The 12,818-nt window shown below is 40.2% G+C and overlaps 2 protein-coding genes across 3 annotated transcripts; one reads left to right on the top strand and one right to left on the bottom strand.

Moving 5' to 3' along the window:
* The first annotated feature begins 1,493 nt into the window (after positions 1-1,493).
* Positions 1,494-7,621, top strand: tmem50a (transmembrane protein 50A). Of its 2 annotated transcripts, none has more exons than XM_026152304.1 (7): positions 1,494-1,628; positions 3,010-3,115; positions 3,213-3,325; positions 6,409-6,476; positions 6,663-6,755; positions 7,356-7,416; positions 7,497-7,621. In XM_026152304.1, the coding sequence occupies exons 2-7, from the start codon at positions 3,014-3,016 to the stop codon at positions 7,540-7,542; spliced, it is 483 nt and encodes a 160-aa protein (XP_026008089.1). In that variant the 5' UTR covers positions 1,494-1,628; positions 3,010-3,013; the 3' UTR covers positions 7,543-7,621. The 2 variants fall into 2 exon arrangements, with proteins under 2 accessions (XP_026008089.1, XP_026008090.1); XM_026152305.1 differs by lacking the exon at positions 1,494-1,628 and adding an exon at positions 2,153-2,410.
* A 434-nt stretch (positions 7,622-8,055) lies between these two features.
* On the bottom strand, positions 8,056-12,400 carry rhd (Rh blood group, D antigen). Its single transcript, XM_026152303.1, has 10 exons — positions 12,172-12,400; positions 11,323-11,509; positions 11,091-11,241; positions 10,853-11,000; positions 10,590-10,762; positions 9,122-9,259; positions 8,906-9,033; positions 8,729-8,808; positions 8,571-8,644; positions 8,056-8,434 (listed from the first exon to the last, which is right to left on the bottom strand). The coding sequence occupies exons 1-10, from the start codon at positions 12,314-12,316 to the stop codon at positions 8,408-8,410; spliced, it is 1,251 nt and encodes a 416-aa protein (XP_026008088.1). The 5' UTR covers positions 12,317-12,400; the 3' UTR covers positions 8,056-8,407.
* Between the last annotated feature and the right edge of the window lie 418 nt (positions 12,401-12,818).

Consider the following 12,818-nt stretch of genomic DNA (forward strand, 5'->3'; position numbering starts at 1 on the left):
TATCAGGCGCAAATCCCCCATCTGTTCGAGCCCATAGTCAGTGGCTTCTAGATGATCTACATCCTGAGAAACAAGTCCACCAAGGTCAGCCCAAGATAATAAAGTCCTTTTTTTATAACTACTGTACAATAGAATTACCACAGAAAATGTTTTTTTTTAATTGACAGGGAATAAGTCCAGGTGATGAGCTGGTGGGGTGTTTTCTTTCATTTTGCACACTAAAAGCTAAATAAAACTTCTTTTTTTTTTTTTGTCTATGTTAAAATGTTACAGCCCATATAGTTGTACAGAGGGGTTCCTTTGATGTATAAAAACTGAGATGTATTATTGGAAATTAAGACATCTCATCTCTTTGCCATAGTTTAACAAAATGTAAGATACTTTGTTCAACAGACAGGAGCAGAGAAACCAAAATGTTATATTCTCATATGACGACGTGAGGTTTCAGGAGGTTAATTTGGGAATGAAAGAAGACAAAGGATGAAAGAAATAAGATGTACTTCATTTATCCCAAAAACTGAGAAACTAGTGTGTTACAGTCACCAAAACACGAAATAATTGTCTCTCAATAACACAAATTTAACCAGCTCAGAAAGATTATGCCCCCGCCCGCCCCCACACACACACACAACAATAACAAAATAAGGAGCTCAGTTAAATAAAGATAAAAGAAGTGAAGAGTTCAATAAACCCAAATCAAAATATCATACAACAAGGAGATTAATGAGTAAAATATATAAGGTCATGCTATATATGATTCCAATGGTTTATATGAATAAGATGTACTTTATTCCAATAATAAATAAAGTACATCTATATATGATTCCAGTGTTTTATTGGAATCATATATAGCATCGCTGTGATTTTAAAAAGGATAGTCAGAGGAATAAAGAGTGGGAGAGCTGTGTGACACAAGGAAAAAAGTAGGATTAACTGTTTTATTGGAATCCGGTAAAATAAGCCTAACGGGATATTGTTGTCTTTATTTGTTTTGTATGAACTCTGAATCTGAATTCTTTTGCAATTAATTGTTTAAATCATATAAAGAAATGTGGACAGAAATGTAAAGTATTTTATTGTATTAGAATAAAGTGCCACAATTCTACTTATATGTCACATATATATATATATATATATATATATTGATTATTATCATATCATATCATTCCCTTATATTATAAATAGCATATAAGTGTGCCAAATGTGCGGCCCAGTAACAGGTCCTGGTCCTCCAGAGGATCCTGTTCAGCCCGCTCAATAGCTGTGCAAAGAGTGATGAACAGTGTTAAAATGCGCAGGTACTGTAGAGATGTGATGCCAACCTTATTTCAGAAACACTAGTGTCATTAATGAGTCATTAAATGGGAAACTGTGAATCCTTTTTATATTAATTGCACTTATTTAGAAACCTACTATGCAATAATTTTACTGGTCAGGAGTAACTGGAATTAGAAAGGAGAGATGTTTACAAATTCACACTTTATCCGTTGCTCCTGAAGGCAACAACATCAACAGCGTCTTTGATCGAAAAGGGTGTGGGTTGACTGCGCATGTGCATGACGAACCTCTGTCGGAAGCAAAGTCGGGTTTGTCCAAAGGTTTTACACACCAAAAAGCGAGAATAAAAGGTAGGAATTCCTTTGAAAATGGCACGAGGAACGGGTAACACTGTCGGGATGTGTGTTTCTATCCGTTCCCACCGCTGTCGTTTGGCTCGTGGTATTTTTTCAGCAACTTCGTAGCGAGAAGAAACCTTCAAGGAAATGTTTGCTAGTACCAAAGCGATGAACAAAAGAAAGCGACAGCGCAGGGTTTTAATCAAACACACGAGCATTGTTTGAGTTTCTAAAACTTATACCTGCTATTATCATCCCTTTAGGGGCTTAATGGATATTGCATGTGGCGGTTAAACGGGATAAATGTGGAGTTACAGTATTGTTGGTGTTTGTGCGCGAGCACGAGCCTACTGTACGGCGCCTGCGCACTGATGGATTTTTGTGTCAGATTTCAGTCCACTTTTCTGACTTCGCTTATTGATTATTGGAAATAAGCATAATGAACAGCTGTTTTTCATGTTGCCCGCACTTACATTAGTGGAGTCAGGAATACACCTGGCTGGCTGTGGAAAGTGTGATGTCATCATTTATTTAAACTTTAATAAATCAGCTGTTCCTCCTGTACACAATGGGGTGGAAATTTTGCTGAGACACTTTTCCTTACTGCATTCAGTGACCTATTTTTACTGTTTTAAGAGTCACATAACGAGTCATCTGTGTCATTGTTGTTATGCATTCTCCAGACGGTGGCCTCCAGGGACGCTGTAATAATCTAGTAGCTGTGGCAACAGCCAGAGCGTTGATGTTCAGTTATTGAACCTAAAGTAGACGGCTTAGCATCATTATTTGAGTAGGTAGGTTTCCACGAGTCCTGAGGTTCAGGACAAATCCAGAGTACTTGTGTCCTCCACACCTCCATCAAAAGTCAATGGGAGCTGAAATCTACTCCTGGACAAGCTACTGTTCTGTCCGGTGTTATTTGTGTATTATTTTCAGTTGTATAATTTTTTTTGTTTTTGTTTTTTACCAATTTCATTATTTTGCTATTTGTATTTTATTTCATTATACTGAACATTTAAAAAAAAATTATATTACTGTTTCGTCCCTTTTCCCCTCTTGACAAACAGTTTTAGCCTGTTGGGTTTTATAGTTTTTCTTTTCTGAACTTTTAAATTTTTTATAGTCAGTGTATATATTCTATGAAAATATGTATTTATGATTGAATTGAATTATTTTATTTCGATTTTTTTCTTATTCACCTTCTCATTGTATTATCTTCAGCTTTTTAAGGTTTGACTTGATTTGATTTTAACAGATTTTTATGTGTAATATTTATATTTTACATTTTACATTAATAAAAAGATATGTTATTTGTTTTTTTCAGACTGTTTAAACTGAGCTGCCTTTCTCTTAATTCAAATCCTGATTTACACCTACATTTACTTTTTTCCAGAGTCATGTCGGGATTTCTGGACGGGATCCGGTGCGGAGACTGTGAGTGTAATGTGGACTGGGGAGAGCGAAGAAACACAATTGCCTCTATAGCTGCTGGAGTCCTGGTATTTCCACTGATTTCTTCAAAACAATAAAGACATATATATAAATCTGTATAGAAGATTTTACATATTTACATAACCGGGGATGTTGTTTTTGCAGTTTTTCACCGGCTGGTGGATCATCATTGATGCTGCAGTGAAATACCCGGCACAGGATGAATTTCATCATGCATATCACACCTGTGGAGTCATCGCTACCGTGGCCTTTCTCATGTAAGACAGACTGCAGCTGTTTGGTGTTTCTGAAGCTTTAAAGCTCAACTTGCAGGTTTTCCAAATCACATGCGTAATATCACAGAGGAAGTAGAGCTGATGTCACATGACCTTAAAAAAAACCCAACAACAGCGATTTAGTCACGTAATAACTGGGAGTCGGGGGTTGTTGCCCCTTTCTGTTTTCAAGAGTGATTGATGACCCTGTCTAAGGTGACAGTGATACCAGTTTTGATCTTTTTATTCAGAGACATTTGTTAACATGTGAGTTAAATTCATACGTGTCACTCATGTGAAAAGTCTCAATAGCTAAATGAATGTGAAGAGAGACAACTTTAGCTTCATAGTGTGGATTTAGAGATCTCTCCAAAACAGGAAGTCTGGAACTGGTTCTTTTTTATCTTTATGGTTTCACAAAAATTTAAAAAGGGGATGCCCAGAATTTACATTTTTTGAATGCAGCATATTTTATTTCAGCAATTTAACATGAGCAAAGCAAAATCCAAGTAAGATAATAATAATTCAATGAACAAACTGTACTCTGAGATCATGCTGATTTCTACTGCTGGTTTTGAGATGAGGGAGATAGAGGGAAACATCCGCATCCTGACCACTTACACCAGTCTGTGCCGATATAATCCAGTAGGAATGCAGAAAAAAGTTCTCCAATTCCTCTGTGATTATACCCCGGCACAGCAAAAAATAAGAAGGGGAAACAGACGCTAATTCTAAATCGTAAGTCCACAGTGTTTCTGCTTTTTTACACAGTGCCTGTTTGGTGCTCTCACTCTAACACACACAGAGCAAAGGGTGCACCGTGGTCATAACAATGCTCCTGGAATCTGGGTGAAAAAGTCAAGCATGAGGGTCATTACATTACTGAAACTACATTTTCTTACTCCTGTATTGATTACATTTATTCTTGATTATATTCTGATTAGAATTAAGCATGATTTAGTTCTCTGTATCACTGCAACCATAAAAAGGCTGGATGTTAAGTCCTCTTATTCCACTTTTGGATGAAGATAAGCCCAGGGATCTCAGTCTCTTCGACACCCCCTCCTTGAGATCGCTGGCTGCCTGTCATGGTGGTTAAGACGGGGGAGTCCACTTCATCAGCAGTGAACAGATGTTGCAAGGCCGATGAGCTGGTCCCCAGTTCTGTGGTCCAGCAGGGCCCTGAGTTGGTTCAAGGACTGTGGCCGGTCACCATCACTCATCTTGTGCTCTGCTCTTCCATCTACTCAATTTTCCTGATCTTGTATGTCCTCATCGACCTGGATGTTTTTGTAGCAACTTCCCTCATAGTAATCGTACTTGCACTCCCAGCTGGATGTTTGAATGGTGGCAGGTTTGGTCCAGCAAAAATAAAACCGCCATTAGGCAGATGTGTAGAGGTGATTTGGTGCCCATCAGGGTAGTAAACTCCATCAATATCCCTGCAGATTCCAGATACAGCAGATCTCCGCACTATATTGGCCCAGCTCAAAAAAAGTTGGCTACTGGGACTGTTGGACTAAACTGGCAATCCATATGCAAGAAGATCCCCCACGCACTGTGGTGTTGGAGTTTATCTTTGTGGCACAATGTGCACTGTAAGGCTGAAGTGACACTTCAGTGATACTTTGCACTATGAGCATCTGTTCCACACTGCATGCACCTGCTGCCCCCTCTGAACGGTCCTTTTCGGACTGTGCTTGTTGTGTTTTCGGCCATGGTTCCTTAATGTCCCAGGAGTTTCTTCCATAACCTGTTATAAGCTCCTCGGACGTGCTGTTTTCCCTCCTCCTCATGTCCGAGGTCATCACTAATGGATTAATGACAAAACTTCTCTCCTGCCCCCCTGGAGCTTTACTGTGTGTAACCTGTGTAACTACACATGCCGCTGGTAGTGCCGTGTTTGCATCCTGTTCCTAAATATTACTTTTTCTGTAACTCAAGGTTGTACTCTCATCAAAATAATCACTCTTGCTTATTTCTTTATGACTGCTAGTCTTAACACTGCTTTCAGGCTAAATTCTCTTCAGCACAGCCACATTTGTATGTATTTATAAACCATTTCCATCCTTTTCTCTGGCATATGGTGGTAGCTGTGCTGTATTCTCTTGTATATACGCTTCTGGAGTCACCCCTTGCCTGGAGGTCTAATCTTCCCTATTCTTCGATTCCGTGAAAGAGTTTCTTTGTTACATCATCCAATTTATTTCATGCTTTTTCCAGCATCCTGTCTCTCTTTGTTATAAACCTTACAAAAGAAGACTGAACTTCATGTTGAAACACAGCTCTGTACTTTTTTTCTCTCTGACCTTGGATTGTCGTCACAATAATTCCTTACTCTCTTTTCAGCTTCTCTGTTTTTGCTAACTCGCTTTCACAAAACACACAAAAGGACATATGTTTCAAGTTTAAGCAAATATAAATGCTTCAAGTATTGAGTAATTTTGTCCCAAAATAAGGTTTAACTCCTTTTTTCCCTGCAAGATGTATTTCCACCACTCCTCTGTGCAGTTTCATAACTTTATATACTCCATAACATACATGTCCATGTTACTGATGCATTAAGTCAAGGAAGAGTTTAAAAAGGACTCTTACCCACGAGCACCTGAACAGGTTTAATCAGTTTGGGGTGTTTTTAGAGTCCTGTGAGTCCTCCTTGTGAAACGTGTCCTCAGAAAGATTTCAAACGTTTAGTGGGTTTATGTTGATTCTTTTTCAACACTTTGTTAATCATAGTGAAATCTCTCTGCACACAGTGCTGTAACCTTCAGTCCGATGCATACAGTTTTGTAAAAAGCCAGACTTTGACCCTAATCAAGTCAGAAAGCAGCCTCATCTTAAGGCTTTAAGACGGGACTTGACAGTACCCATGTGTGACACTCTGAGAACCATGGAGGATTTTAGCGCTGGTGGATGAAGGAATTTTTGGTTTGCATGTAATAAACACATTTATACAACACTTACAGAGTTAACTGGCCTGGATAGGGTTTATAAATAACTTTTCTGCTCCAACAGTTATTAGTTGATGTTACTTTTTTCGGGTTGTAACATCTGAAGATTCTGCATTCTGCTTTTTTCCATTTTAGGATAAATGCTGTTTCAAATGGCCAAGTGAGAGGAGACAGCTACAGCGAAGGCTGCATGGGACAGACAGGTGTGTGTCTGCTGTGATGACGACAGGTTGTCTATTTTCATTTAGCGATTATTTATTTAATGTCTCAGATATGCTTTCTACTGTTCTTGTGGCGTGTATCTGCGCATGCAGTAAAACCCAACGTGGTAAACGAAGCTCGACACCACGTCACTCAGTGTCCCGCCCTTTCTTATCTTTTACTTGCAGGTGCTCGAGTGTGGCTCTTTATCGGCTTCATGCTGGCTTTTGGCTCCCTCATCGCCTCCATGTGGATTCTCTTTGGAGGATTTGTAGTGCCCCGTGAGTCCACTTTATCTGCTTAGCACTTTTCTACTTGGCCCAAGTGTTCAGCTGTGTTTTCAACTGTAGAAACTTTGGACTGGGAACTTTGGCACCTCGGTTATAATATGAATGAATATAATGGAAATAATTTGTATTTCCAGTTGGAGCCATATTTCCACGTAGTGACGTGCAGAGGCAAAGCTATAAACAAAAGTGTCCCCGTCTAAAAAGATCTAATTGTATTTATAAACAGCATAAACTGTGGTCATATTACACAGTTATACAGTCCGCGTACCTGGACTCATCGATGTTTAGTTGTCTGTACGCAGCCGTTTCATAACCCAGCTATGAAGTGTGTATTTAAAAAGAGAAAGGCATGCGTTCTTTAATGTGATAATTTGAATAACTTGTCGCTTGGTAAGAGATGGTCTGAGTGAATCAGCGTCGTCTGCGGTGCAACCTGTGTTAGGATAGGCAGATAACGTTCAGGCGTCAGTGTTTGCTGGGTGAAAATGAGGCTGGTTAGAGGGATGTTTGCTGCAGTAAGGAACTCTTGGATCAAAGCTGTGACGGCGTGATGCTGTAACTGACGCCGTAAACCTGTTGCGTCTTTTGCAGAGAAGCCCACTGTGTACCCTGGAATTGCTGTTTTCTTCCAAAATGCGTTCATTTTCTTCGGGTGAGTTGTTGAGTCGTCTTTCTCTCGTCCGTTTCAGGACAATGAAAACATTTCACTCATCTTATCGTTTTCCTCTTCAGGGGTTTGGTGTTCAAGTTTGGTCGTACAGAGGATCTCTGGCAGTAATGAACTCTGCGTGTCTCTTCATGTCCACAGTTATACACTCTGCTTTCTATACTGTATGAGACTGTATGCTTCAGTGGGTATTCACTTTATATATAAACTATTTCCTTTTTTTTTTTAGCCTTCAGATTAACATGTTTAATTTATCTGGTTTGCTGTATAAAAGCTAAATCATAATTAAGCACAAATCTTCATAGATTTCTTTAAAGTTTGAATATTTTCAAATGTGGCATGTCTATTTGCAATCGGACTCTGTAGCCATGTTGTTAAAATGGTTTACTTATGCATAAACAAAATTGTGTATTTTGGGAGCTTCAAGACACTAAACTGTCTCCATCTCCTTTGTTTTATGGCATCCCCTAATTTAGCCTGCCTGCCAAGCGCACATTCCATAAGTGGTTATGGTACAAAATATTAACTGACGGATTTTTCGTAGATGTGTACACATACAATTTTCATTGAATGTAACCATGGGGGGTTGTTTGTAATTTTCCAGGAATAACACTATATCAGCTCTGAAAGTTTGCAGCAATCCAGATTTATTGTTGAGTTTCAGTTAGCCACAGTGCTGACCTCTGGCAGACAGAGGTTTCACATCTGTAGGGTGTCCTCTCAGTGCTGCGACTTTGTATTTGAATGCAACATCTGTCCATTCAGCTTGTGCAACACCCAGAGCATCAGGGCAGTGTTTCACAGCCATGGCAGCAATAAAAACATACTGAGCAGTAAATCAGTCTGACACTCCTCACTCCCGATTTTTATCCTCCTTTTTTTTTTTTCCTCCCTCACACAAAAAAATATATCCCACTACATTATTTTATAAAAGTCAGGAGAGAGTGTGAAATTATATACAGGGGTCTTCGTCTTCTTATTTGCGCACAGCCAGATGAGAAAACTGCAAAAACATGAAAACATTTTGTCTGTTTAAGGTTTTGTGAAGGTTTTAAAGTTCAGCATGGTGGAAAATATGTCAGAAATATCTTCAGACTTTAATTATTGAAAGGGAAGCATTAAAGAAGATGACTGCATACCTCCCAGAAGGCTTGATCATCAAAGCAATTCTTGTACTGGGGTGGTCTCCAAAACTTCAACCTGATAAGGAGCCCTTCAAACAAGGAGATGAAACTTATAAAGAAGACGGCGCACTGACTGTACCTGCTGCTGGAATAGAGGTTAAGGCATACTGTACCTGTAAGGATTCCCAGCGTCACACTCAGAGCGATGGTGATGAGGAGACTACAGATGTGAAATACAGCAAACCGGATCGCTCTGTCAGAAGAAGAAGGAAAGAAAAACAAATAATTAAGCAGGGTATTCCTTCTTTTACGTGTTGCAGTCCAACATCACGGGACCGTTTCATTCTTACACTGTGTGATCATCTGAGTCTTTGATCTGCAGGACAAGATGCGCTATCCATCCCAGTAGACCAGGAAGTGCATGACTGCTTAAGATAGCGCATGTGTCATGGCACTGAAATGCCAGCAGCATGTGGATCTGTGAAATAAGTTAACAGCTGAGTTTTATCATACAGACTGTGCAAGCTTGAGGCAAATGTCCACGTCTAGGAGGGGGTGAGGAAAACCTTAAGATACTGGAATCCAATGGATGATATTATGGCAGCAGCAAAGCCGATTATCATGGCTTCCCAAGGATGACGAACTGCTGACATGGAGACGCCGACAGCGACGCCACCAGCGAGGATGCAGGACTGCAGGTGGATCTGAAAGAAAATCAGACTTTTAGGTGCTTGACATGGTGACGAAGCTGAGCTTGCACTGCAAATTTTAATAAACACCAAAATGTGTTTAAATTAACCCCAATTTTTTAATAAGTCCACCAAAAGTTTGTGAATAACATAAACTTCATTTTTGTCATATATTAGGTTTCTGTGTTAACGCAGCCAGAACATCAAAAACCACTTATGGCTTTAAAGCGTATTTAGGTGCTGATAATTGCAGTCCTCATTTTTAAAATAAAATACTGACAAAAATAATGTTCTACATCAGTCACTTTATTAGGTATGCCTGTTCATCTGCTGAGTAATGCAAATATATAATCAGCTAATCACATGGCAGTAGTTTAGTGCATTCAAACATGCAGGCATGGTCAAAAAGAAAGGGGATTCCCACTGGCTGAAAATGCTTTGAAAGGCAGTAACTCAAATATCACTCGTTACAACACAGGTGTGCACAAGAGCGTCTCTGAATGCATAACACGTGGAACCTTGAAGCAGATGGTTTTACCAGCAGCAGAAGATCACACCAGGTGCCAGGAGACTGAGACTACAGTCCACACAAGCTGTTCAGAGTGTAACGGTGTCACACTCTGAGCCCCTCAGTGCCAACTAAGAATCATTTAAATGCCACAGCCTGCCTGAGTGTTGTTGCTGACCATGTCCATCCCTTTATGATCACAACTTGCACATCTAAAACTGGTTTCTTGAGCATGGCGATGAGTTCACTGAACTCAAATGGTCTCCAAAAAATATCTCTGAAGAATGTTTCCTGCACCTTGATGAATCTGTGCCACAAAGAATTAAGACAGCTTATAAAGGAAAATGTGGTCCAACCTGACACTAGCAAGGTGTATCTAATAAAGTGGCAGATGAGGGCATTTTCCCATTAAAATATTAATAAAAGCCCTTCCTGTGGGGATAGTTTAAATGGGAAGAAAAGCAGTGTTTTCAGCTGTTCAGAGAGAGTAGAAATGAAAAAAGCTAAAATGAAAGCAGATAAACTGATAGATCTTGACTTTAATGTTGCTTTAAGCCAGCAGCTGCTACCATATGTCTCTCTTTCTAACAGAGATGCCTGCAGGTAGCAGGGGTTAGTCTAAAGAGCAGCACAGCATTTGGTCCACTGCATTTATTTTAGCTTTAGTTTTAAAGCTAAATGAGCAAAAACAGTTAGCTGTACTCAAACTGACTTTTTGTGGGCCAGTAAAAGTCTGTCTACTGGCACAGAGGGGAAGTTTTATGCTGGACACCTTATGTTGACATTGCACATAAAGTCTCATAATAATGTGCAAACATATCAAGTGTCAGGTCATACCAGGTGTAGTTTTCCCTTGGGGTTGGAGAGCACAGACATCGCAGCTGCTGTCACAGCACTAACGGCCAGGGCCAGGTAGGTGCTGCACACGGCTTCCAGCTTCCTCCCAGGAGTCCGATCATCCACGAGGACAGAGTTAAAACTGGGCCAAAACATCCAGAGGACAACAGTCCCTGGAGAGGAGAGACAGATTCAGCTGTACACAGATTCACTAGAGTGGAAATTAGCCAAATGATGCAGCAGATATCTGGGAAAGCTGTTACCTAACATGGAAAACAATCCCATCTTTGTGTCAAATTTCTCCTTTTCAAATCGCTGCTCTGAGCCTTTACGGTAAAGTGTCCCTGTCAGCATGAGTCCAAACAAGGACCCAAAGATGTGAAGCATCATGATGCTGATCAGAGGACGGGTCTAGAAGGACCAGAAAAACATTAGCAGCGGCATATCGATGTGAATACACTTTATCTAAAGATATGATATGAGGGTGAAACGTGGGCTTACGTTCAGGAGAAACTGCAGAAGCCATTTGTTTAGGATGAACCCTGACACCTCGAGCAGTCCAATAAGGATGAGGTGGACTGGGTTGGTCTTCCCCAGCACAGCTCCAATTGAAATGAGGGCTGAGGCAGTGCACATCTCAGCAACTATCAAGCTACAGCAAACAAGTTCCAGTTAAATTGATTTACATAAGCTCCTTTAGAGGAAATTATCTGCACCAACCGTCTCCTCCCACCTTTTCAGATCTATCCTGAGCCTTCCCCTGTAGTACAAGGACTCCACACCGTTCAGTATGAGGGCCCACTGGGTGGCCATGGCAGCCACAAGGAGGTTGAACCCGGAGCCACTGAAACCATGGCGCACTAGAAAAGTGCCCAAAAAGCCAAAGCCTAGAATCACTATCACATTCACATCCTGGAACTCTGAAAAAGAAGAAGAGAAGGCACAAAAATAAACAGTTACAGCTGAATTTTAGCTGAGGACACAACACATCTACTCACGGGCTTATCAATGACCAACAAACAGCAGCTCCTCCCCACACTCTTGGACTGAAGTGTGTTTATTTCGCACACTAAAGCATGCACATGAAGGTAGTTTAACCCTTGTGTGGTGTTCGTATTTTTGTTACTCAGCCAGTGTTCATGGGTCTGGTGGACCCGCTAGAGTTTTGGCTTTCCAAATTAACACTATCAAACAATTTTATGTTAAATTACTCAACAGATGTTTACTTCATCCCAATTACAAGACATATGAACAGCAAACATGGTTAATTTTTTCCCTTTACCTTTGTTAGATCACATTTATGAATTAATGTGCTTCTCGTTTTTCTTTTATATAAAATGTTATAAATAAATCAGTTATAATCAAGTGGAGTGAGTGGAAAGACACAACACATTTACACGTGAAAAAATAATTAATTGTTTAATTTTTCTTTTGAAAAAAACTGAACACGGGTCTCACAGACCCGAACACCATACAAGGGTTAAAAGATAGTTGCTTCATGAATTAGCTAATCAAAGTATCTCATCTTTTACCTCATCTGACCTCAACACCCCCCTTCCAAGCTCACAAAAATAAAACTCACCTGGGTAACGTTTGCTGAAGTCATCAGCGTTTCCATTTCTTTCGATTTCAGTGTAAAAAGCAAATATGATGATAAACCCAGTCTGCAGGAAAAGCAGCAAGGGTGCCAGACGAGAGCGCAGGCTTGGTGCGTACTGAGGAGGCATTGAAGATGTTTGTTGCACAACTTCTCTTCACACTGATGCTCAGACAAACGGGCGCAACCCCACAGCACGCAGCTTCTCCTCTTTATCAGCTGCTGCGCATGAAAGCGTCTTGGCAAGACAGCGTGAGCTGTACTAATAGATTTGAATCAAATTAAAAAAATTCTAACTGTTTGTGGGGATAAGTGAAATATTTGGGGTATTTGAGGGAATATTTTGAAACATAAGGAAGTGAGCATGATGAAGCTTTATTATATCCCTATAGATAATAATAATTTTAAAAGGCACAAATAATTCACTTTTTAAGCAGAGACAACTGCGGCCCTCATTTTTTGCCGCACACGCATGCACACTATTTCAACCTGGTAACAAAGCATAAATGGCATTCATCTCCTTGGGGCAAGTCAGTCAGCGAAACACACACAAAGGCCGTGATATAAATACCCCGCCGCCCCCCATGTCGGACTGGATGTTTTTGTATCAAGCACAAAGGGAATTTTGTCCC

This window comes from Astatotilapia calliptera, chromosome 19, assembly GCF_900246225.1.
Source record: "Astatotilapia calliptera chromosome 19, fAstCal1.2, whole genome shotgun sequence".
In the NCBI taxonomy this organism is placed as follows: domain Eukaryota; kingdom Metazoa; phylum Chordata; class Actinopteri; order Cichliformes; family Cichlidae; genus Astatotilapia; species Astatotilapia calliptera.

Bases quoted from the DNA above. Each gene is read 5' to 3' on its own strand.
- tmem50a (XM_026152304.1), top strand. From the start codon at position 3,014: ATGTCGGGATTTCTGGACGGGATCCGGTGCGGAGACTGTGAGTGTAAT. The intron at 3,116-3,212 runs GTATTTCCACTG...TTGTTTTTGCAG, and splicing joins CTATAGCTGCTGGAGTCCTG to TTTTTCACCGGCTGGTGGAT. The intron at 3,326-6,408 runs GTAAGACAGACT...TTTCCATTTTAG, and splicing joins GCTACCGTGGCCTTTCTCAT to GATAAATGCTGTTTCAAATG.
- rhd (XM_026152303.1), bottom strand. From the start codon at position 12,316: ATGCCTCCTCAGTACGCACCAAGCCTGCGCTCTCGTCTGGCACCCTTG. The intron at 11,001-11,090 runs GTAAGCCCACGT...TGGTCCTTCTAG, and splicing joins TTCTGCAGTTTCTCCTGAAC to ACCCGTCCTCTGATCAGCAT. The intron at 9,260-10,589 runs GTATGACCTGAC...ATTTTCTTTCAG, and splicing joins CCAAGGGAAAACTACACCTG to ATCCACCTGCAGTCCTGCAT.